At 31.3% G+C, this 25,530-nt stretch overlaps 3 protein-coding genes across 6 annotated transcripts in view; 2 read left to right on the top strand and 1 right to left on the bottom strand.

Annotated features, from left to right (window-relative positions):
- The window catches only part of LOC116767804 (inositol-trisphosphate 3-kinase homolog), a 48,820-nt gene extending 36,373 nt beyond the window's left edge, over positions 1-12,447 (top strand). For 3 of the 4 annotated variants that reach the window (XM_032658309.2, XM_061527251.1, XM_032658310.2), the window contains 2 exons: positions 10,907-11,068; positions 11,309-12,447. In XM_032658309.2, coding sequence (XP_032514200.1) covers positions 10,907-11,068; positions 11,309-12,229 — 1,083 coding nt within the window. In that variant the 3' untranslated portion in view covers positions 12,230-12,447. Of the gene's footprint in view, positions 1-10,586; positions 10,795-10,906; positions 11,069-11,308 lie in introns of those variants that run through there. The other variant, XM_032658311.2, reaches the window with a different exon arrangement.
- Positions 12,448-13,062: 615 nt separating this feature from the next.
- Positions 13,063-16,154, bottom strand: LOC116767736 (protein claret segregational). Its single transcript, XM_032658195.2, has 2 exons — positions 16,033-16,154; positions 13,063-15,803 (listed from the first exon to the last, which is right to left on the bottom strand). The coding sequence occupies exon 2, from the start codon at positions 15,801-15,803 to the stop codon at positions 13,911-13,913; it is 1,893 nt and encodes a 630-aa protein (XP_032514086.1). The 5' UTR covers positions 16,033-16,154; the 3' UTR covers positions 13,063-13,910.
- A 557-nt stretch (positions 16,155-16,711) lies between these two features.
- LOC116767475 (7SK snRNA methylphosphate capping enzyme bin3-like) lies at positions 16,712-20,482 on the top strand. Its single transcript, XM_032657807.2, has 5 exons — positions 16,712-18,033; positions 18,157-18,347; positions 18,473-18,822; positions 19,190-19,414; positions 19,813-20,482. The coding sequence occupies exons 1-5, from the start codon at positions 16,997-16,999 to the stop codon at positions 20,356-20,358; spliced, it is 2,349 nt and encodes a 782-aa protein (XP_032513698.2). The 5' UTR covers positions 16,712-16,996; the 3' UTR covers positions 20,359-20,482.
- Positions 20,483-25,530: the final 5,048 nt, after the last annotated feature.

Consider the following 25,530-nt stretch of genomic DNA (forward strand, 5'->3'; position numbering starts at 1 on the left):
TTTTTTTTATTGAATTTTTTGTTTCATAAATAAAACTATTAAAAGTATCGTGTAACGGGGTTATAAATTTGGAATATCTTTGTCTTTGGATACATTGAATTCGTATGCTGTAATAATTCTATATTGTTTATAATAATGGATTATTATTGATTAAATTATTAGTAATATATTATCATTACTGAATACGTAAACAATGAAAAAGAGTCAGGAAATTAGCACCCACGCTTGTTAGTTAATCTACTTATATTTTATCGGCCCCGTATTAACATTTTTTACATTATGTTTATGAGGAATTATAATAGTGTCAGTTAAGTTTAAATGCTGTAATTATTTTTGGGGGAAAGAATCAATGACATCATTATAAGTATCAATAATTTAAATCAATAAGATAAATATATTTTTTTTATTTTTCGATACAAACTACATATGATTTTTTTTTTCGATGCAAACCACATGTCATTTAAATTTCATAAAAAATCTATTTACTTGTGGACGTCGTGCGTCACGGGCGTGTTAACATAAAATCAGCTTTGTTTTTTATTCTCCTAGTAATTCGTTGTCCCATAAATAACAACGAAATTTATTTAAAAATTCAATATAAATATAATTACTTGAATCATTGATTGAATATTAATAGGTTAAATTTTATTTACCGATTCAAGTTATCAGTCAAGGATTATAGAAACAACCAAAGCGTTATTTATTTTAAGAAAACACGAATGTATCTTAAAAAAAGAGTTCTTAAAATAATTTCGGTAACTATGAAGGTCACCGCTAAAAATATTTAATTCTTAATTAGCATAGTATATTTTTTTATGTTAATAAAAAGTTAATGATTCAGGCTGTATATTTATAAACAAAGTGACTCTTTGTAACTTTAATACAGATTAAGTTGAATGTTTCTGTCGCTTTTAAATACAAAGGAGAATTATCATTCGTTCCACTTTCACCATACAATTCATAAAGGTATTATAATCTCTTTGTTCTTGTGAATTTGATGCAGCGAATAGATTTGTCATTTAAAATATTTGCTTTAAATTTTAATGAATAAACAGTTATGTGATGAATGAGAATAGATTAAGATATACTAACACTAGTACGAGGATGGATGCGGGATAAACGTTTATATGAAATATTTGGATATAAATTAATAATCGCAACGAATCTGTTCCTTGCTGAACTACGTTAGAACAAGGGTTCTTAATTAAAGATTTTATAGAGAAATAATACGTACTTCCTAAATATTTATTGGACATAATCATTGTCCACTGTCCATTCAAATGTAATGTTCCTGTGATTTATTTTAAAACTCTACCTAAATTTCTCATTATGAGTAGGTAATTAAATTATTTAAGACTGCTCTCGATCGATAAAAACATAACAAAATAACTCCCATATATAAGAAATAATTAATACAGAGATAAATTATGATCTGTGATTTTTGATGATATCTAAAACTTTCGTGAGTATTCATTAAATATAACTAATACTTTCGAATATTTTACGCGTTTTTTATTATTCTAACGATATAATACCGACGTTTCGGTCACTTTGCGGCAACCGTGGTCACGGACAGACGAGATGAAAATGTCTGCCAGTTGGTGTACTGATCTGTGATCTTAAACAAATAACGTATGTTCTACAATCTCTGCATAATGTTAAAGAAAATAAGAATTTCATCATAAAAATATTCTTTTAATTCTGTTATCAGCATCACGCTATGACTTGTGATAAAATCCGATCGCACGAGTTTAAATTTCTGTGTAAAATTAAACATTAGATAACCCAAGTCTATATATGTACTTACTCTTGTTCATCATTCATTGATAGCTATTGAAATTGATAAAGGAAACGTCAATATCAATATATGACAGAAATATTTTATATTGTAACTTTTCATATGCTGCTCTTGTTATTGAAATTGTTGGTTCTCGTTTAAATTTATTTTTACCCGTCCGGAATAATTTTGAACTCATCAAAAGAAAAGGAAGGCATTTTAAGGTTCATTTATGAACATCTTATATGTACAAATTCATGACCATGTTTGATTCCTCAATAAATTTTTCATTGTTAAATTCATAGCATAATTTTCACTGTTCGTAATTGTATGCACCTAATTATATAAGAATATTTTTTACCAATATAATATAACAAGCTTTAGAAAGGTAAATAAAATTATACGAAGTAAATAATATACATCGAAGCTGTTAAACAGTTGGGGGTTGGTCCACAAAATACCTGGGGAAGTAGAAAATACGCCTTTATTATAACGAGATATCTTTTCTTTCCTCTTCTGTATAAAGTTTATATTTGTATGATTTTATATCTTATATTAAAACACTAGAAAATACATTATCTATATTAGACTGACATAAAATATAATTTTAAATATATGTGTATGTTTTGGGATTAACAATTATGAATTTCGTATAAAACGATGTTTATCGTGTGATATCACTGATACTGTTCTCGTTAAAATATCACAAGACAGTTATTATCAAGAGGCATGAAGGTAATTTTTTTAGGTAGGATGTATAGTAGCGGGAACCATTAAATCATACAGAGATTAAATTGTACGTCCAAGGACATAATAGTTCGTGTAATGAATTCAAAATTCTACAAATCTTTAGTTGGTTTGCATCACAGTGCATAATAACCAGGAAGCCATAACTAAACTTCCTTATTTTCTTCAACTCCACAATATGATTTATAGACCCGGTTCTATTATCAAAGACTTGGCTCTAGTAGACATTTTTAGGTTAAACATTCACTGTTCTAAGATACTTACTTACAGACATTGAATTAAAAATATAAACAGTATAACACTATGACTTTTTGTAAAGTTAAAACATAAAATTGAAACTTTTCATATTACTATAAATAACTTAAAAAAATATTTTTCTATACATATTTGAGTGACATCTTACTCACTGTTATCAGCGTTCTAATGATTGCGTCCCAGCTGTAAATTGTCACATAAAAAGATAATTAATATTAATATCACGTTTTATTGATAATCTGTGACGTCAGTGCGGCTTTATCTGCTGTAATCATTATATGTAACACAACAGCAAGCTATTATGTAATTTCTATAAATATTTTACACAAGCCTTAGAGAGTTGTGACACGCACGCATCTAATAGAAGTGTGTTTACTAACATAAGTATGTTTACTGATATAGCAAATACATAACTTTGAAAGTTTTTTTAATTTTGTAGGCCTTTAAAATAATATCGGAGAAATAATCGTGAAATTTGTTGGATGTTGTTAGAAATGTTAAAGAACGTACAAAGTATACACAGTTTTACATGTTTGTTTTAATTCCGATTTTATTTATGAAACTATGAAAATACTTAAACTTATTTGAATGAAACTGCTCGTTTTATTTAAAACGCGTTTCTTTAATGATATATATATTTTTTTTAAATACCCATTGTAGTTGTGGCTGAAACAACAGACACGAAATTTTCTTATCTATCAATTTGCGGGCGCCATCGTTCAATAAATTTATAATTAACATAACGAATAGCGACACATTACAACCAGTCGTGAAAACATATTTTAATTTTTTTCTTTGTCCCCAATAAATATTTATGGATAATTTATTTTACGGCCACCTATAATTATAAGTCCTATACGTTTTATAATATCGTAATAAGTCATTGATATTAATTTTTAAGTGCTGGTTTTCATTAACATGATTATTATAAAAACAATTTTGTAATATAATATCTTCGGAAAGCAATCACATGATTTTTATTATGGATAAGAATTTTTCGATACTAAATTTTACCGAAATCAACTATAATAGGATTTTCTAGTGCATACAAACTTTTAGGTACATTGATTTTTAAAATATCATAAGTGTTATTTTAGTTTAATATTATAAACACGTGTTTATAAAACGGAATATAAAGAAAAACAAATTTTAAAATAATTTGTATAATGTAATCCAGAAAGGCAACCGACGCCAGCCAATCGACCATCAGCCGCAACAAGTGTGCATTACACAACAAAATAAAATTGCAGATTCCTTAAACATCACAGCCCCATTGAATTTCACGTGTTTGATGAACAACAACAAAAAAATCGTTACGAAATGTTACATTATTGAATAAATATTTTTACATGATATTGACGTGGACGTCCGATATCATACGCGTTTAGATTTTTAACCACATTTGATAAGAGACGTTATGTCATTGGAAATTAAATGTAGGCAATAAATAAACTATACTTTTTTCATAAGTAAGAAGTATAGAAATACACGTATTCATTTAAAACACTGGTCAGTGGTTAATATTTATATGTTGACAAATCGTTTAATAGTTTTGTGTCACAAATCCAAAAATATATGAGAAGGTCTAGCTGATTTTTGTTGGATTTTAACGTAAAATAAAAAAAAAACTACGCTCTTATTAACCACAAGTGATATGATTAAAATGGTTGTTAACACTATCTCCTAGAATACACAGAACAGGATAAGGCAAGGCTAGGGTCTATTGGTGTGTATATATCAGAAGAGACATTTATATATCTTCAATCAATATTAGCCTGCGAATTTATCTAATACGACTTATAATTGCAGAGAGAAATCTTGTTGCTATTTATTCAAACATTAACACCGTCTTCGTTAAATTCACACTCGTGTGATGAATTTATGGTTTTATGAAAATCGTAATTACGATCTTAGCATACGAAGGATACATCACTATGTAGTGATTTGTCCAATATTTTTATCTTATTCACATCTTTATGACAAATAGTATAGTGGAAAACTCTAAAGCAAATATAATAAATATGTATAAAGAGTATTTGAACTCAGTCAATAAATTTAATCCTGAAAATGTCGAAACAACTTTTGAATAATTGAAATGTGACGCACTTCATAGCCTTGCGGAGATGCGCTCTATTTCGTGACACAAACTTCGCAAAGACAAAGGTATGAAATTCATATTCTCATCCCATTAATTCTTCGCATATTATTTTGTTCGCTTTAAAGTCTGCGTGCTATGATTCATCATATGGAATGAAGCGGCACATTCAATTCCAGCTATCGTACTAAATGACGGTAAAATAGTTCATTCATATAATAATAAATAATTACAGCTCAGTAAATATATACAATGACGTTGTTCTTCACCTGTTTGTTATTTCACTTGAGGTAAAACATGAAGATATTTTTGATATATTTTATTGTTTATTGTAACAATTACGTTATGCCAGTTTATATATGACTTCTCAGTTAAAATGTTTTATTTGATCTATTAATTTATTGTTAGATAATCAACAGTTTATCGTTAGTGTAATGAAAACGTATGAGTGAAAATATCCTTAAAAGTACATTAAGGATCGTTTAGCTTAACACGTTACTTGTTAGTTACTTTACTATAATTAAATTATTTATACCTAAATAATTTTGAATATTTTAAAAATATATTTTGTTTAACTTGTATAAGAAATCCTTGCACTAACAGGTTAGTAAATATGAATTTTTAGTTTAAGCTACATAATATAATACAAAGTGCTGGTATAGTACTCAAAAGATAAATGTAAGTAAGGACGAGTACGTAATTTCCTCAATGGGTTAGTGAGGTAAATGATCAACATATCGTTTAAATATTTTCCATTATTAAAATCTATTAGTTTGTTAGTTCACTATGCTTTATTGAAACGTCAAAAAATTTTTTACACAATTGCAACACATCGAACATTAAACTAATCTGTCACTTTGACATAAAACAAAGGAGAACTTTTTGCCGTATATAGATAATGTAATTCATCAGATCATTAATCAAAGTACCGTTTAATAGATGCGATAAGTTGAATCTTATCAAAGAAGTTGTTACAATACTTTAATGTTGTATTATTCTCACAAAGTAATTCTTTAATTATCTATTGTCAACTTTTTATGACAAATATGGCCGCCAAGCATCCTTCATCTATGTATATTAATTGCGTATAATTCTATCCGTTGTCAGTTGGGTGACGTCACAATCTTTTATTCACAGTTTCTAAGCTCATTCCCGTTTTGTATTTAACAAGCAATTGTTAGATCAAAGAGGTTGATGTTCCATTATTTTGAACCCACGCGTCATGTTGCGCACGTGTCCTCAAGACTGGCAAGTCATAGTGCGTTCAGAGTTCCGCTTTGGACACTCGGTTTATTTTGTATTCGCCAGTGCGGGTTTCCGCTTGCCGATATCATTAACATTCGACCCCGAATTGAAGCTGGCGAACCTTATCGATATTTATCCTCAAGCAGCCAGAGAAACGATATGTCCTGATCGCCTATTCGGCTTATCAATAACTAACTCGGCCCTTGTAAAACATTTAATCTATTAAACTGACCAACTTCATATGCACGCAGTAGATTATTCAACTTGTTGACCTTTATTTAGGATCACAATAGATCCGGAATCATCAATCAATTGATTTTATTATCATCTGTCACAAAATTTAAGTTTTAGATTATATCTTGCATAAATTATGTTAAGTCAATAATTTTCTAAACCAAATAACACTATGCAATCAATCTTATCAAATTATAAAGACGAAATAATAGAGGAGGTTTCCGAAATAATAGTGTTTCTAATAATAAATCACGGAGTCGTTTATCAAACAAGTTCACATTTCGGTGAAGCCGCATTCCTGCACGCTCCTCAACCAACCGTTGTCTACAACCGATCGCTACTGTTAGAAAAAGTTTACAGGATGCATTTATTCTTATATTTATAATATAAATGGATGTAGAATTAAGAAAATATTTACTATTTTAAATAATAAATAAGTACAAAATATTTTATAATTCCTATCTTTATATAATGAGTCATACAGGACTGAGGTTCGTTAATTCTGAACGCGGCTGAATCAATACACACCACCTGCGCAGACACAACAACAATGTACTGCGTCATGAGGCTAATTTTGACAACAACAAAGCGACAACCATTCAATAATTTTACTCTCCAAATTCAAGCACATATTTTATTCATTAAAAAAAATATATCCAGACGTCATAAATGTGTTTAACGATGTTTTCAAAAATTTATAAATAGTTAAAAAAAAAAAAACACGGATTAGCAACGAATGTTCATCTTATTACTATAAATTTTAACCTCTTTTATTCCACATATAAATGAAATTAATAGATCATGAGGTGATAATTTATATAACGGAAACTATAAATATGTATGGTTTATTTTACGCCAATAACTATTACTAAGTATGTTATAATTTTATAATGCACATGAAAACAATAATACTGTATATATATATATATATTTTGTATAGTATGCATTTGGATCTAAATTTGTTTTCATGATTTTATTAAACTGAAATTGGAACTTAAATTTATTAGTTCCATGCCATAAAGATGTACCTATTTAATATATTTCAGGGTCAGTTACCTGTGAGTATGATTTCATAGACAAGACGTAGAAGAGCGAATTCATCAGGATTTTTTATATTTTCTGTATTATGCTAATCTGTTTTGGCTTGTAACATAGCAAAGTTAACGGCTATAATTACTATATTAGCTCCATATGCACATTACCTTAAAATATTTCAGTAAATTATTTACTTTTTGTCCTGAAAACATGCTCTATTATAATCACAAATGTTTCTTCTAAATATTTTATCACATATGATAACCGCAGCGAATATATTGTACACATGTGGGTGTATTATATTAGCTGGTGCTAAATAAACTTAATATGGATGTACACTGCCACGACCTCCGTAGCAGTATTGCAAATATCGGAAAAGTACGGGATGCATGCATACACATGCGGCGCCATTACGTGTTGTACAAACGTACATTGTATGGCGCTAATTTGATTCCTGTTAAGTAAACATTCTGAAAATATTGTCTAAGTCATCTCTTATTTTTAATAAAGACAGTTATAAGATGTGACAAACAACAATACGATGCTAACTTAAAATAATTAAGTCTGATATTGTTCCGGGTGTCGAAATTTTTCTTTTAAATTAGTTTAAATTCTTAGTTATTTTAAATTCTCGATGTTATTTATTAAAAAAAAAATCAAGACACCTAGTTCTCAAATAATATTATTTGTCATATAAACTATTTTTTAGCTGTGGTAAAATTCTTGAAATAAGTTTCTCTATTCTGAAACGTTTATAAAGTCATTGGCAGGAATATTTGTTTACAACGTCATTCCTATTTCTTGGAGTCTTATATGCAATGAAGTTTGAAACAGAATGTATAGATAAAACACAGATAATATAAATATAGAGTATATTCTTATCTTATACATGCTTAACGGTATATTTTCTATTCAAATGAAAGTGATAAAAAAAAAATGTTTGCTATTTTTTTTTCTACAGACCTTATTTGTAGTGCCTCACGTATTTGACCTTAATTCGAATCACATATAAAATTATGTGAATTCATTTAGTATAGAATGCATTTCGGCCTCCAGACTTGCATTAAATCCACGAGTTGTCTGTGCATAATGCTGTGCAGATGCAATTTATGCATTTGTATCTAAGGTAACTTTCATAACGTGACCCTGACCTGATGAAGTGGTCATTCGGTCAGTCGGTTCTTAGAGTAAACAACATTAGTCAAAGTGCAAAATATAATACGTTCCGTATAAGTCACATACGTAGCTGATACGTGATCGAAAGCAGTCCTTGTATTATTTATTTTTAAAGTAACTCACGAACGAATGTTTATGGTTACTGATTTACAATACAAAAATAATGCAAGAGGTTTGAAGCAATCTGGGATCCCAATTATTGTGATCTATTTTCAAGCTCAAACTATTCTTTATTCATCTTACTATGAAATCTCCATTGAAGAGTAATCTTTCCAGTAATAATGATGTCAGCGTTGTATATAAACAAAAAAGGTTAATTTTTTTTTATTTTTGTAAAATATAACATTTATTTATTTTCTCTCTCATGTTTATTTTCCTTTAAACCAAACCCCGCATTTCAATAGAAAGACGAATCTGTTTAATAGAATAGTTTTAAATATTTTTGTTGGATGTATATAATAAATACAGATATTGTAAATCCAAAACTGTAAAAAGGGATCTACCTAAATGTGTTGTCAACATAAAATTATAATTTATTTAAAGTCCAAGTTTTGTATACAACAATTTCTTTTATTATAATTCGATAAATTCTGGATAATCATTGTCGTTCCAATGTTTAAGAAGGAATAAGACGTGTTTTACATTATAATAACAGTAATGTTTTGAATATAATATTTGAAATTTTCTAATTGTTACTCACACATGTTTATTAGAAAACAATGTTACGTAATTTAAGCAATAATACAACTTCATCTTTATAATATTGCAGTCAGCCTTCAAACGTTTAGGGCCGGTCACGTTTTGTGCGGTGGGTCGACAATAGGAAACATGTCTGAGTGCACGAGGTATCAACTCCGTTCAATGGATAAACTCCGATCACAGTATTGAACACGTGTGTAGCAATATTTGTAATACTACGTCATCACCCAAAGTCAACTTAGAGTATTGAACGTCATATATAAGAATAACGAGCCTTCTCTCCACGTCACGAAGGGCTAGCTGACGTCACTATTTTGCAATACCTCTAAATTAAACCGAGTATAAAAGAAAATCGAAATCGAATTTGATATAATCATGGAAGTTATTTTTTTTTTAATTATATGCAGTTAGAATTAATCAACTGGTTCTAATTTAAAATCATTAAGATACTGGCCGGTAGGCTGGTCAACTTGTTTTTTTTTTTAAATTTAATGAAACGTTTTTATTCGTGAATATATATTTGTTAATTTTTTTACGTTTTCGCTACTAATTAATATTGATAACGGCTATCGTTATTTCGCTTCCCTTTTGTTGTAGTTGCAAAAAATACATTTTTAAAATTGTATAACCGGATACATCCTTTATTGGCATAATACGAGTATTAGTGTATTTTTGCTTAAGCTTTATTGTCAAGAGTATATTATGATACCATTGACATTTAATCGATGTTTGGATACTTTGTTATTCATAAAAATATATATTTATTATATAATAAAGTAACCTTTTTTTAAACAATTTCTTGTTCAATTTCAGTTTAATAAAGAAATGTCCGCTTTTTATTATATATGATTTATTATTAAAATCTTGAAAAAGTTGGCATGAAAAAGTAACAGGAATTTTTCTGTTCACACAGAGTATAACATTTCAACTATAAAAATATATAAAGCTAATTTATATAAATATAAATACCTACATACGTACATGACATATTGTTTGAGAACTATTGATCTTTATTGAATCATAAATATTATAACATGTTATTTAACTGGTATTGCTTTACTGATTAAAGAAAATTAAACAAAGACCAAATCTTATAACTGATTACGTATAAGCGTATTGATATTAATACGCTACCGAAGACGTCTAACCGACCTTAAACCAACATTATCAATGCGGTCGTTTATCGAAATTCGTATTAATAAAAAAAACAGAGGCGCCAAGTGTACATTAAGTATGTGTTGATCGTTCGAAGCGCGACGGTAAGCGGGCGCGGGCGATTCGTAGACGTCACGAGAAAGCCGAGGTCTCTATATAAGCAGGCGTGACCCTCCCGCAGACACCACTCGCTAGCTTGCAATAGACGATAAGTCACTTGTTCGCTCACGCGTTATACTTCACTCAAGTTCGTACTCTTTTAACTCACTTTTCAAATATGACTGTAACCAGCAAGATGAACAGTGTCTCCCGCCAGTCGATGCTGAGCCGTCTCGGCCCTGGCGGGCTCCTTTATGCCGCAAACAAAATTATAGCGGTACGTCATCTCTCTGTGGTGTTTTATAATATTTTTTTGAAAGTGATAATGGTTCCAGTGAAAATGTGTGTGGTAGATATGGTGTTTCAACTCGTATTTCCCTTGTTCCCAGGTTGCTTGCAAGGATGAAGAACGCTGGCGTGTTAAGAGTGAGGGTGCTTTGTTCAAACGCTGGAAGCGTAATAACTCTTCCGCGGAGAACACCTCCCCTGTTCCACCAGTATCAGCCAGCCCAGCATCGCAACCGTCAGATCTGCTCAAATTCTTAGCAATCGTGAGTGTTATATATTTTTTTTTTTAGATAATTCATCACTATTAAGAATTTATTGTTTATAACTTTAATTCAATAAAAAATTAATTCTGAAATAAAAAGAACTTTTAATTGGTAATAAATAAAGTGTATATTTATATTAAAAATTTAAACAAGTAATAAGTAATATGATAGTTGTCTTTTTAATATTTATTAATTGATTAAAAAAATCATATCACTAATTTTTACTTTCATTTGTTTCAGAATGCACTAGAGCTTTCAGCACCGGCATCTGATGCTTTGTTGAAATCACGTTCCTCGGAATGGTTTCAATTGTCGGGACACCCAGGTTCCCTAGCACCTGCTGGCCCTGGAACAGTTTGGAAACGTCGCGCAGCGGGTGACCGTCCTGGACACAACCCTGAGCGCGACGCTTACGAAGCCCTCGCAGCATGCCCCCACATGCGCACCGCGATACCCCGCTATTACCGTGATTTGGAATATGACGGTGAACACTTCATTGAACTGCAAGACCTCCTTCACGGGTTCCGTGATCCACATGTTATGGATGTTAAAATGGGAACCCGGACATTCCTCGAAGATGAAGTTAGTAACGCTCGCGCCCGACAAGATCTTTATGAGAAAATGGTACGTGTAGACCCCAATGCACCCACTGAAGAAGAGCACGCCGCTAGAGCGGTCACCAAACTGCGATATATGCAGTTCCGTGAGCAGTGCTCATCATCAGCCCAGCAAGGCTTCCGCATAGAAGCTGTTAAAGTCCCCGGCCAGCCTCCACTTACTGACCTTCAAAAAGTACGTGAACCGGAACAACTTAAGGCTACTGTTGCTCGGTTCCTCGGTAACGATAAGCGCGCCCAACGCGCCATAGCAGCTCGATTGCGCGAGATAAGAAGTCTATTTGAAAAATCTGAATTCTTCCGGGAACATGAGATTGTTGGCAGCAGCATTTTTATAATCTACGACGATGAACGCGTGGGAGCCTGGCTGATAGACTTCGCAAAGACGCGTCGCTTGCCGAAAGACGTTAAAGTAACACATAGAGAAGAATGGCAGCAAGGTAACCACGAAGAAGGTTTCTTGTATGGATTAGATAGATTAATAAATACCATAGAGGCAGCAGAACTCTCCGAAACAATAATTGAACCGGACGTATCACGCTGAATAATCGGACCGGGGAAATTGGACTTGTTCCTCGGTTTCTGAACCGTTTGCTTGGCTTAAGTGCCCTAGTGCCATGATGCCATCTGCTGACGCCAAAGTTGAGGTCAGAGATGTACAGAAGAACCTTCGTGTTTGTTTATATGAAAGAGATTTCGATGTATCACCCAATAATTTGTTCTAGTCCTTAAATATATTATTAATTATAATTATAAATTTAACACTTTGTTTTATTTTTGCTTAAAGATAATGAAAAATAAGAATTCCTTCCAGTTTTTATGTTATGCTTATATTATATTATATTATATTTGTAAAATTTAATAAAATTCAGTAAAAGCCTACTTACTGAATTATAAAGTATGGAACCAGTATAGAGGAAAAACATGTGATTATCACATAATTTTAAATTTAAGAAATATTATAATCCTACTAATATTATTTACAAATGCGATCTGGGCACGCATATAAATCAGTAAACAACGCCTAACAGTCACTACTAACCGTAAGTCTAGTCTCTGGAAAACAAAGCAAATCAAATTTTAAATATTCCTCATGTTAAATCATAACAATACATTTAAGGGAATTAAGATTTCTTGAAACCTATGTTAAAAAACTGGATGATTAATGTGACTGATTAAGTATTTTACATAATATAAATATCATTTTTCGGAGTTTAAATTGTAATACACATATAACCAATTTTAAATTAATTGAGGGTTAATATTTAGGAAGATGTCTTAATCAATGACTTTTTAAATTAAAGCTAGAAAAGGCACCTAAATAAGACGCAGTCGCAGGTTTTGGTGTGCTTGATTATTACTAGTCTAGATAGTAACATAGCGCCATCTATCGAAACAACACGTCATCAAGTGTCTTGGTATTGATAACAAATCTTTAAAAAAATATAAAAGAAAAATCCATTGTATTACGAGATAATTATATTCATTAATAACTAATTACAGACTACTAATAATGAGTTACAATGATAACCAATGTCAATAAACAAAACATTCTACCTTCAATATTGTGGTCAACAAGGCATACAAAACAGTAATATAGAGATATATAAGTTGTTAATATTACACCAAAAAATATTAAAAATATGGCAGAAGTTAAATAACTACCTATGCAATAAACAAAAATAACTGGACAAGAGAAAAAGGATTGAATATTTTCATGTATTATTATGAAGTAAGTTTTAATAATATGTCAATCTCAATGTCACAAATATCTTGTTCTTGTTATTTCATTGAAAATAAGACATACAGAAAAATATATTTTATTCGTAATTTATGGTTTCATTAAGGCTATAGAATTATAATATTACTAAGACGTTACTTTTATAAATTTAATTTAACGATATATAGATTTGTCCAGCAAGTGAAGTCTTTTACTTCCCTAATCTAAAGCTCAATGTGCAATTTGAGCGTGCTTATATTATGAGAAATGCATAAAGTTACGACTTATCAACGCATTATTTACTAATTAGTATATTTACTTACATTGCAATAGTAAAAATAGAGTAATGTAAGTAAATTTGCGTCATAACGTCTATCAAATCGGTGGAACATTCCTATTTAACTGATTACTTTTTTGTACTCATTGTGGATACCGCTTTAATACAAAGTATCATGTGTGAAGCTCTATAAAGTGATAAAGGAAATCTATTTTTAATCAATTAAAATTATGAATCAACCATAGTTATATTTTTCTTTGCCTTGATCGTTCTGCAGCTGTTCACTTTCGTAGCAAACCGCAAGGAGTTTAGAGTCTCATTGAAGCTTTCATCAAATTGATTGATATTTACCAACATAAGTGTTTTAGAATTTCCCCCCAGACTCGGCATCAACAGATGTGTGAGTTTAGAATTCCTGTAAGGTATGTGAGACTGATTTGTCTGTAAAGATAAGATAACTTTAGATAACTCTGAGAGTGATCTGTTGATATGTTTCGTTTCATCCATTCTTTGTGTTGTTTTCCCACTCTCTGAACCAGCCAAGTCTACAAGATTCAAGTTGCTTGTAAATTTTTCTTTTCGTTTTTCATTAATAGCTGATATTTTTATTTGTGCAACTGAATGTGACCTCGAGCTCCTTTCATTGTTCAATGTTGCAGCGGTTTGTCTGTTACGTTGGGCAAATATCAATAACCTGATGAAATCATGAGAGCTCTTCACTTCTTCTTCTTTCAAGTTAGATACATATAGATCTGTACACTTCGAGTTGACCATTTTTATTTCATGACTCTCCTGGTCTTTACTAGAGTTTAATAAGTCATATATAATTTCATTATAGATTTCCAAAAATGAAGCTTTGATGGACAATTCCCACCCCATTCTTTTAAGATCTACCATACCATCAAAAATCATGTCAATGGCTCTTGGAATAATACCATATTTTTCTACCCCATTACCACCTTCCATGGTGTAAGTTTTGCCAGAGCCGGTTTGACCATAGGCAAATATACAAACATTGTAGCCATCTAATGCCGACTGGACCATTGGTGAAACCTCAGCAAATACATCTTCCTGAGATGAATGTGGTGTAAATATGCCATCAAATGAAAATGAATGTTGAGATTTACCCTTTCTTGCTGAATTTAATAACTCAATTTTTTCCACCTCCATTGAACAAGCATCAAGGACATTAAGATTGTACAAGGGCTTCGATGCTTCAGATTCCAATGGAGGTCTCACCCTACAGTACACTCGGATGTTTCCTTTCAAATCTTGTACAGTATTTCTTAATATTCTCTGTTCCTTATACATATTAGCTAATATATTTTGCAATGCCTCTGAATCAGATTTTGTTTTGGATATAGTGTCAAGTGCATCTTTATGATTAATTTGTAATGTGTCATATTCAGCAGATACTTTTTTAAGGTGATCAGTTAAGACTCTCAAAGCTTCAGCTTCATCACTAAGACTTTTATATCGACGAGTTAAGTCATCATATTCTGTTTTAAGTTTGTCATATTCCGCTGTCTTAATTTTTAAACTTTTAGTCATGTCTTCTAACAGTCTAGTCTTACCATGTAGATCGTCATTTTCACGTTTTAGAATTTCATAATCTAATTTTAAGCTTTCCAAGTCGGTAGATTGTTTTCTTAACTCTGTATAAGTATTTAAAAGTTTTTCTTTCAAAGCATCCCTTTCTGAAACACTGCTTTCGACTGTGTCTTTTACTTTTTCATACTCATCAGATATCTCCAAATGTTTTTCCTTTAATTCACTCAACTCACTCTTAATGACTTTGTGTTTCTCTATTAAATCATTAAACCTAGCTTTGTAATCGTAAGAAGGAATTCTCGCTGCAACAGTAGTAGTTTTCTTTTCAACTTTAGCTGTTTTAGTGGGGACAGTAGCAGAAGAAGGTGCTGTAGCTGACCTCTTGATGCGAGGAGCTGCCACCTTGTTAGTTGTAGTGCCATTCATTGGCTTGGTGTGATTCATGAGTAGATTTTTCTTTTCAACATCACTGAAGCCGTTTCCGATTGTTCTTGATATTATACGGCTGTTAGATATTCCTGGTCTGTTTTCTTTAGCAGCAGAAACTGGATATTTTGGAATCCGGGACATCTGTAAATAGATAAAACGTGCAATATAAATAAAAATTGTAAACACAGATCTCAATGGAATTTGCTTAACTCTTTTCTACACTAAAATCTATATATTAAGCAGGTAACTTTATTCGACAGAAGTTTTATAATAAACTCAACGTTTTTTGGTCTCTTTAATTGATATATGATATTTTAAAAGTTGCTTTATAGTACAGTACATGTTTATAGCTAAATAATATTAAACATACCTTTATTTAAGTTATCAATATTTTTATAAACATTTGCATCAAGCAAAACACGAACTTTCTTTATCGTTTGTCAAGTTATAAAACGGACATAATAATTCAAAATTCGAAATTGAACGCTTTGCAACTTGTGTTGCTAGTTATTAAACTAATAATCTTACTCTTATAAAATAAATAAACGAAAACCAACATTTTAGAGATATTTGTATTTTGAAGACCTTGATTTTTATGTTAGATAATTTTGGATCATTTTATAAGAACAAAACTAAGTTTTTTGGACTCTAAGCGATTTCTTATTATTTTATCTATAAAAACTCGACGTTTCTGCTCCCTTATAGTAACCGTGATCGCGGGAAGATGAGATGAAAGATATTATTATATTTATAGACTACTATAAATATTTTTATATAAATATTTTTATATTAATATAATAATTCAATATAAACAGAACTATAACAAAAAATACATTTTGTTTAACGGAGGACACGAAAACATTTATATTTTAAATTTAAGGTGTTAATTTAATCTTTCGGTATAAAAAGCCATCATTATGTTTTTCTATTCGACAATTTTTATAAAATTTGGTAATAAATATAATAGGTATCAAGGTTGTATTATCTGTTACATCTATAAAATATCTTCGTATGGCAACATATTCACAAAATGTCAAATTGCCATTTTCTTATTTGTATAGTGTCTGCTGTGTGTGCGGTGTGGCCAATCTGTAATAGTATACGGATTTTGTATTGTGTTTTCCAGAACAAAGATTATTACTATGTATAGTTAAAAGAATATATTTTATATTTTTTTTACTGATACTAACAGTTCTTAACGAATATACATCCTCCGTTAGACCTGTTTATCACCATTGACGGATGTCCTTGTACATTTTGCAAGAATCAGAGTGGCGGTAAATTTGATTTTAATTAAAGTTAAGACCTATAATGTAAAATACTTTTAACGAAAAATGGGTAGTTCAGAAGAAAATGTGCAAACGAATGATGATGGGAACGAGGTTGACAACGTGGTTAAAGGTGTGCCAAGTGATACTCCTGAAAATACCGCCACTGAGAATACAGAAACCTCTTTAAATATTAGTGTATCGTCTAACACTGGTAATGACGCTAATTCGTCTAAGGAAAAAGATGGTACCGGCACAGGATGTGCAAAGAAAACCAAAAAGAAATCCAGACACGGTAAAAAGAGTCACTTACCTGTGAAGGACAATCTCGAAAGAAGCGCCGTGCGAAGGGTTCATCATACCGGCACAAAGTTTAAACAAAGTAAAAAACGAGCACAAAGTTTTCCTTCCATATCAAAATTCTTCCTTCCATATAAAAGGCCTCGCAAGGAAGCTTTTATTCCACCAACAAAATTTCTTCTTGGTGGCAATATATCTGACCCATTGAATCTAAATAGTTTACAGGATGAAGATGTTAACAGGGCTATGAATGCTGTAACTCCAGAATCTTCACCATTACCTACCCCACCAAGGCACAAGGCAAAGATAGATGTAATTATTCCGCCTAATATAAGAGATCCTCTTAATCTGATGGAGCCTTTGGATAATGAAGAGTATGAAAAGAGGCTGGAGATGCAACAACGCAAGCCCAGAAAGAAACCACGATTAAGACGACGCACAACAGAATCCAATCCGCCTCTGGTAGAAGTCAAACCAGAATTAGAGGAGGGAATCAAGGAACCACCACCTCCAGAGCCATCCACATCTAAAGCACGAAAAAGATCATGTAGTGATAGTGAAAATAGCTCATTAAAAGGTAAGGATGGTAAAAAATTGCGTCGAATGGACTCATTAGATAAGATCGTGAGTCCTGTAGTTCCACAACCCGGGGCATGGATGAGGGCCAGACCTCAACAACGAGCTGCTACACTAGACCGGCCCGCTTCACCTCACCGGACCAAGTTGAAGAGTCTCTCTGAAGATCAAAAAATGCCCACCTTTCATGCAAAAAATTCAAGATATCAGTATGGAAATTATGATAGGTATTGAATACTTATCTACAATAATATCATTTTGTTAAAATTCTTTTAATAATATTTTGTATACCAAAACTATTCAATTTTATTAATTCCTTTTTTATTAATCTGAGTGTGAATTTATTACAGGTATTATGGATATCGTAATTTAAATGCTATGATGGATATAAGACTGCAAGTTTTTGAGATGCATCGGCACCTTTTTCAAAACAAGGATGTACTCGATATTGGTTGTAATGTAGGACATATATCAATAGCTGTCGCTCGCACACTTGGAGCCAAATCAGTCGTTGGAATTGACATTGATTCTGTGCTTATTGGTATGTTATAAAAAATTTGATTCTAAAATATTAATTTAAATTTAGTACTTACAATGTAAACAATAGTTTTGAGAAGATTGAGAAATGGTATATTTATATATTTATGATAATTTATCTATTTTCAGGAAGAGCAAGAAAAAATCTCAAATCATTCATACCAGTACCATTACACCAACCGAAGGAGGATGATAAGAAAGTTGATGGAGATGAAAAGCAAACTGACTGTGATAAGTTCAAAGAAGACAAGGTCGAAGAATGTACTTCCAATGAGAATATTGATAAAGATGATGACTCAAAAAAGGCTCTGCCAGTGAGAAAGTTAAAGAAGCCAAGAAAAAATAGGAAGTCTTTTCATAAACAGGAGCAAGGCCAATGCTTTTTCCCTGTGTCAATGGCCATGATGTTTGGGCCGCTCGCCGAACCGAAGGTTGAGGAGCCTGCATCTGGTTTTCCATATAACGTCACATTCAAGCAGGTGAGATTATATTCACTTTATACTCAAACATATTATGAAAGGTATTATTAAATAATATTATTTGCAAGTATTGAAACTTCAAATTTCCATAGAAAAATATTTTATTTATATGCAATTAAATTTTTTCAAATATGTCAAGAATAGCTTCGTGTCTCTCATTGACTGTACTATTGTAGATTAGACTTTGATCGTAAATATACGAATAATACATAGATAATCCAGCGGATACGGAATATTTTATTTTACAAATTTATATGATTCAAATAGTTTTTAATTAATTAAATGTATAGATCAGCATGCTCTTAAAATATGTCCAATCAGTTATTTTTAATACAAGAATTATTCTTACAAAACCATAATTTTTCAGGGAAATTACGTTCCTCGGGAGGAGATCACAGTTGGATCTGGCATGGAGAGTCCACAGTTTGACCTCATCTTATGTTTATCTACAACAAAATGGCTCCACCTAAATTGGGGTGACGCGGGGCTGAAGCGAGCGTTTCGACGAATGTTCGCTGACCTTCGCCCTGGAGGCAAACTGGTTCTAGAAGCTCAGAATTGGGCCAGTTACAAGAAAAAGAAGCGCTTAACGGTAAATTTATATTTATATTTTTACAAAGAAATTCTCTTTAAAAAAAAAATTTTTTTTGTGAAAGTTGATAACACTTATCGACAATTGCCTGCCACATATAAAGATATATTTTCTTTGCTTGCACTTTAAAAAATTGTTATTTACCATTATATAGCGTTTTTAATTTTAAAAAAAATCTATCTTTTCATCATAGCAGTATTCTCGGTGAGATGAATCGCTCTCTGTTTTCTACAGAAATAGCTAGTTAAATTAATTTTTTTTTTTTTGTAAAGTATTCTTATGAGTTATAAACTCTTCAATTAAGTGCATTGATTGATGATAAAGATATTCCTTGGTATGAATAATGTGAAACAAATTCAAGCGGTGGGTTAAATATTTAATTTTCTATTGTTTCACAGCCAACAATATATGAGAACTTCAATTCCATCGAATTGTTTCCAAACAAGTTCCGGGAGTATCTCCTGTCTCCAGAGGTAGGATTCAGCAAGTGCTGCATCCTGGGCGTCCCGCAGCACGCGAGTAAGGGCTTCCGTCGGCCGATACAGCTGTACGTGAAGGGCGACTTCACGCCGAGTAAGGCGCGGTGGTCGGATGCGCACGCGCCGTCCTCTCACCACCGACCGGAAGCGGAGCCTCCCCGCCGCACGGTGTACGCGCCGGTCTCTCCCGCATACCGCCCCAGTGACTACGCCCCCTCCTGCGGAGCGGTCACTCCGTACTCACCGAATTTAGACTGCAGCGCCGATGACTCGCCGTTCTACAACCCTCGCAGTGATTCGTACGCGCCGTCATACCAGCCGCCGAGGCCGACCGTGTATGCTACCCTGCCGTCTCCCCTGGGCAGCGCGTCCCCAGTGCCGTCGCCCGCCTCCCCCGCTTCCCCCGCCCCCGACCCGCTGTCAGCGCGGGGATTCCCTCAGCCGGAGAGGATGCACGACGACTGAACCAAGCCGCTGGACGGCAAACCGCCTTTCGTATATTTATGTAAATAACTGTAGAACCCACTAAGATTATGTTTCGATAGGCTGAAAATATTTTATAATATTATATTCGTAACGCATTAAGTCATCGACGTTTTTTATTTATATATCCTGTATATAATTACTTATATATATATGTATAGTATTTATTGAAGCAATGATTATATTCGATCCAATTATAGACTAAATTACTGAATAAATTTATAGTTTATTATACAAGAAAGTGTAAAAATTACTGTATATCTCTCTGGCCTATAAATGTCGTTCACAAAGTTTTACCTCTTGCTCCAATGATTAGTCATAATTAGTCTCGTACAACGCAGCCGATTAAGTATGACGATTATGAATGAGAATTACAACTTAAATATTCATGTGTAATGAGCCTAAGGAACAGTGCGTTTCCCGTGAAGTAATGCATTTAACCAGAAAAAAAAATATCTTATGGATCAAGGTTGTTTTGAGTAAGGCTGAGTGAGGTTTTGTTACGTTTGATTCGCGGTCTATTGTTTATTTTTTCCTCTGTATGTATGCCTTCAATAATTTTTTTTTTAACAGTAGGCACAAATTAGCGAAGGATAGTCTTCTCTTCGGACGTGTGTGAAATCTGCTTGGCAATTTATTTACTTGTCTATATACATTGCCGGTTCAGCTTTCTTTAAGTTTTCAACATGATTGAAGGAGATTTTTTGCGGCTTTATTTCTATTATATAACCCAAGCATTTTAAATTGTTTTAAAGCAATTTTTTGATCAATGCAGAATCAGAATTTAAATATTTTGTGTAGGTAATTTGGTGCCTTTTTTTGAGAATCTTATTTATCTGTTGTAAATAAGAATATTTCATGTCAATAGCCTTTAATAGTTACATTATTGACGTTAAAATGCTGTAAGAACTAAGCGAGATAAAATTATTTTTATTGGCGTAATTTAATGTGTTAAGACGAAATGCTTCCTTGATCCCACCGACGCCTGTCACAAAGTAGCTGATACCTATTTGTAATGTGAATTAAAACAAAAGAAAAGAGAAAATTCTAATTTAAAGTCAGTTAGGTCATAAGGACTTATTCTCATACCGAATTGAAACAGCACGTGTGCCCTGGGTTATTTGAGCTGCGTATATTTTACCTTAGCCATGCTACCGTTAACTTAATTTATATTCCCAAATTTTGTAGAATACTTTTTAAACATATAAAAGTGTTAAAAAGTTAATGAGAACTTAATAAGATAAGTATATATTTTTGGAATTACTTTCAAATGATTTGATATTAATATTTTATAAATAGACAATATTTCAAGCAAGACATTGCTCGTCCGTCCTTCAAACCGATTTCTATTTACGCTTAAACAATAGCCGTTCTCATAAATTGTAACGCCTACTAAAATTATTTGACACATACCTATCTTAATATTTGTTTCTTTTAGGTGGATATTTACAATTATGTATTTATATTTGAATTTAGGTCCTATTTTTAAAATCCTGATACACATTTTTTCAACATATATACATATACATGTTAGTTAAAATGCAAATGATATTGTCAGCTGAAAATGAACTCACGTGTTGGTTATCAATTTATTGCTTTCTCACAGAGATCATCGTGGGAGACTAGGCGGGAGGCTGCTACATCTAAAATCTGCAATGCAGTATTAGATATCAATGAATAAATTTTGAATTGCATATAATGCTTTACCCAGTGATCCTTTTCAAACAACATATTTTGAGCTAGAAAGATATTTTATATAGATACTTAGTTTGTTATTCAAACTTCGTGTTTCACGTTTTATACATGAGGTTTTGAAAATTAAAGACATATTCGTAATGATATCTAAGACTTTAGCGAGTATTCATTAAAATAAAACTAATATTTTTTTAGATTTACTACGCGAATAATTAATTATAATTTTGACATATTCTTAGCAAATTATAAAACAGATTTTGTGTGAAAACATTATATTTACATTACGTATGTGGACTTAAAGCAGGTATGCTATCTTTATTATCTTCATCAATAAAAGAATAAAATTGTATTGATTCACTATTTATATATAACAAATTAATATTTTCAGCAATTATTTATAACCTTAATACATTGACATTTCAACCATTTACATCCGTAATAAAATATTTGAATCAAATTCGACGAGCTTGAAACTTGCAAGGTTGAAAATTTTATTTCCACAGCAAAGGCAAATAAACCTTCTATGATTAAAGTATATCTTCTAAATTATATATAATGTTTCTCTCTTTATGTTTCACAAATACGATATAATAGTTATTCAAAGAGGTTTACACAAAAGCTTTTCCAGCGTATTCAACTATACAATAGTCTGAAAGACAATTTCATAGCACAGCAATAGGTGCGATTACCAAAATTGTATTTTGTTATACTAAAACTAGGTTTTAGTATTCAGTCTTATAGTTAAATACAATGATTTAACCTTCTAATTTGTATTACAAACATTTGCAACAGAGTTTACAACATTAAATAAATAATGTGAAAACTTTATTTGTTTAAAGTATAAGTTTGTGACTGTTTTGTATCAACAATGTTATTTATTAATATAACTTTAGTATATTATTGCATTTTACCATCGGCTTTGGTAAATTAAACTTTAAAGCCTTCAAATTGGTTTATAAAAAGCGTCAATTACTTTCAAAATTAAGAAGCACGGGGCTAAAAAGAACTTTGTCTAATAATATTCAATTTGACATAGATACATAGCGTTTTAAAAAAGCGTAGGAATAAATATTTGAAGTGCTTATTTGTGCAGGCATCATAGTAAAACTATACAGGATAGTTTATTTCTTAATACTCGGGTCGGTCGATTCGGAACAATGGTTTTTATAAATATCACGTTTTTGGTGTGGTATGTATTTACGTGGAAAAACTTTCTAAATATATATATATATAAAAAAAAATAAGAACAAACCTGCGTGTATCAGATCGTTATAAAATAAAAAAATATGGGATCTAATTTTAAATTTGTACTTAATACCGCTTGTGAGAAATTTGAATGTTGTTTTAACATGAACTAATTGTTGATACTAAAATACTGTCTATGTTTAATAAGTCAAGTATTTGTACTCGGGTAGCATTAGAATTTATATTCCCAATGGGCAGTATTCCCAAGTAAGTTATTGTGTTTTTAATGGGTGCGATAAAAATAGCACTACCGATTTAAAATTTTGATTACGTTCTCTTATAAAAAATATAACTAACAGTTGCGTTTGATACGAGAGATAATCTCTGTGATGTTACCATTAATGTAGAAGAAAATGAAGATGGGATTATGAATGGAGGAGAAAATAATAGGATTATAAAAGTCGTAGGCGTTGTTGTATGATATATAATTAAATATTTATTTATTTATCTCACTGGAAGCTTTAAAACTATCGTTGTTACTCCAAGGCTGACACCAAATGTACTCGTATCTTTCCAAAATCATTGCTAGTTCTTTTATTATAAGTTCATTATATATATGTCGGCAACGGCATTTAAAGCCATCATAAGGGATAGTTGTTTGATAAGTATTTTACTTTAGAGGGTAGATGTGACATAATCAATGTCATGTCGTTAGTTATTTCTTTAACAAAAATATTTATTCTGCAGATCGTTGTATGATTTGTATTAAAGAACAGTAAATGTAAATTCATATCGAGATTTATAACATGTGAAGATTAGTCTTCCTGTAAGTGTCAGTAAAACTAAAACTGATGTAGTAAACAATTTGTAATCAATGTTAATCAATTATGTTTTCTATAAAATATTAAGTTGCAATATAAAGATTGGATGGTTTAAAAATTTGTTACTAAAATTACGTAATGTTTTGCGTTTATTTGAATGACTAAGATTTTCCATCCTTACTTAATATTTAAAATTAAAAGAGTAAATGTAGTGACTTCCCAAAAACCATTTTTAATCCGAAATGTTGGTTGAGGAGATACAGTAGTGTGAGAGCCATCCAGGAGGAAGATTATCTGATTGGATGTGCAAGTTAAAGACTAAAATAAAGTAGTGTAAGTGTTTGTGAGTGTTTTATGAGTTAAATGGAATATGGAAAATGGTGAAGCCGACTGTTGGTAATAGTGAAAGTGACGGCAGCATTGCTGATAACGTAAGTATTAAATTGTACGGCTTTCACAAAAAATATTTCGATTTTTAACTTCAGTATTTTTTTGTACATTTTTGCCCAGTAAGAAGTATATTGACACAACCATTAAGATGTCACCAGCATGATATAATATAATATCCCTTATTTGGGAAATAACCCGGAAAATAAAAAGGCATATATTTTCGTGTTCTTATTTGTTATTTACATTAACTTTATATTGTTATAATGAGATCTAAGATTCTAAGATATTGTTATGGTTTATATTATCTCTGGTATCCATTACATAAATTAATACTATTTGTCTAGTTTACTCTTCAGACATAAAAAAATTTGCCAACATATCTTTTATTTCGCTCGTGTTGAACACCATAGTTTATATGAATTCTACTTGTAATAACAATTTACTCACAAAGTATTACTACATCTGAATATTTAAATATTCTTCTTTTATTTAACAAATGCTTTTTCGTTTTTTCTTAATAAAAATTAATAAAACATGTAAAATATTCTTGTAAAAATGTCGTATATCATAAATGAGTTGAATTTAAATTTCCCTCATCCTCGCCTTCCTCCTCTTGTCGTTGGACAAAAACTTTGAAAGTATTAGTAATTGCGAGCGTGAGCAAAAATCGTTACTGATCTAAAATTCATGTTAAATTTTACATCATACTTATTCTTCTACACGTCTAAGCTTTTCTTCTCAGATTAGTTTTCGGATCGTTTCCATTTAGATCCCGAGAATTTATGTTTTAGTAATTTGTGCAACACTGTTTCATCTTTAACTGCCGACGAGTCCTTTTGATTTAAGGCTTATTAATGTCCAGCTCAACATACTCATAATAAGTTTGTACCCACACAGTATTATTTTTTTAATTAATTTGCACTGGATAGTGCTGTCGTTCTACCCGTTAGAAGTTTGAAATGAACTCGTAGATGGAGAACACATAAACAATTAAGAAGATTTAGTATGGAGATTTAATAGTTTTAATTCATAAATCTTCCCATAATATGGTATTGACGTAGGT

Source organism: Danaus plexippus (assembly GCF_018135715.1).
Source record: "Danaus plexippus chromosome 9 unlocalized genomic scaffold, MEX_DaPlex mxdp_24, whole genome shotgun sequence".
Lineage (NCBI taxonomy): Eukaryota > Metazoa > Arthropoda > Insecta > Lepidoptera > Nymphalidae > Danaus > Danaus plexippus.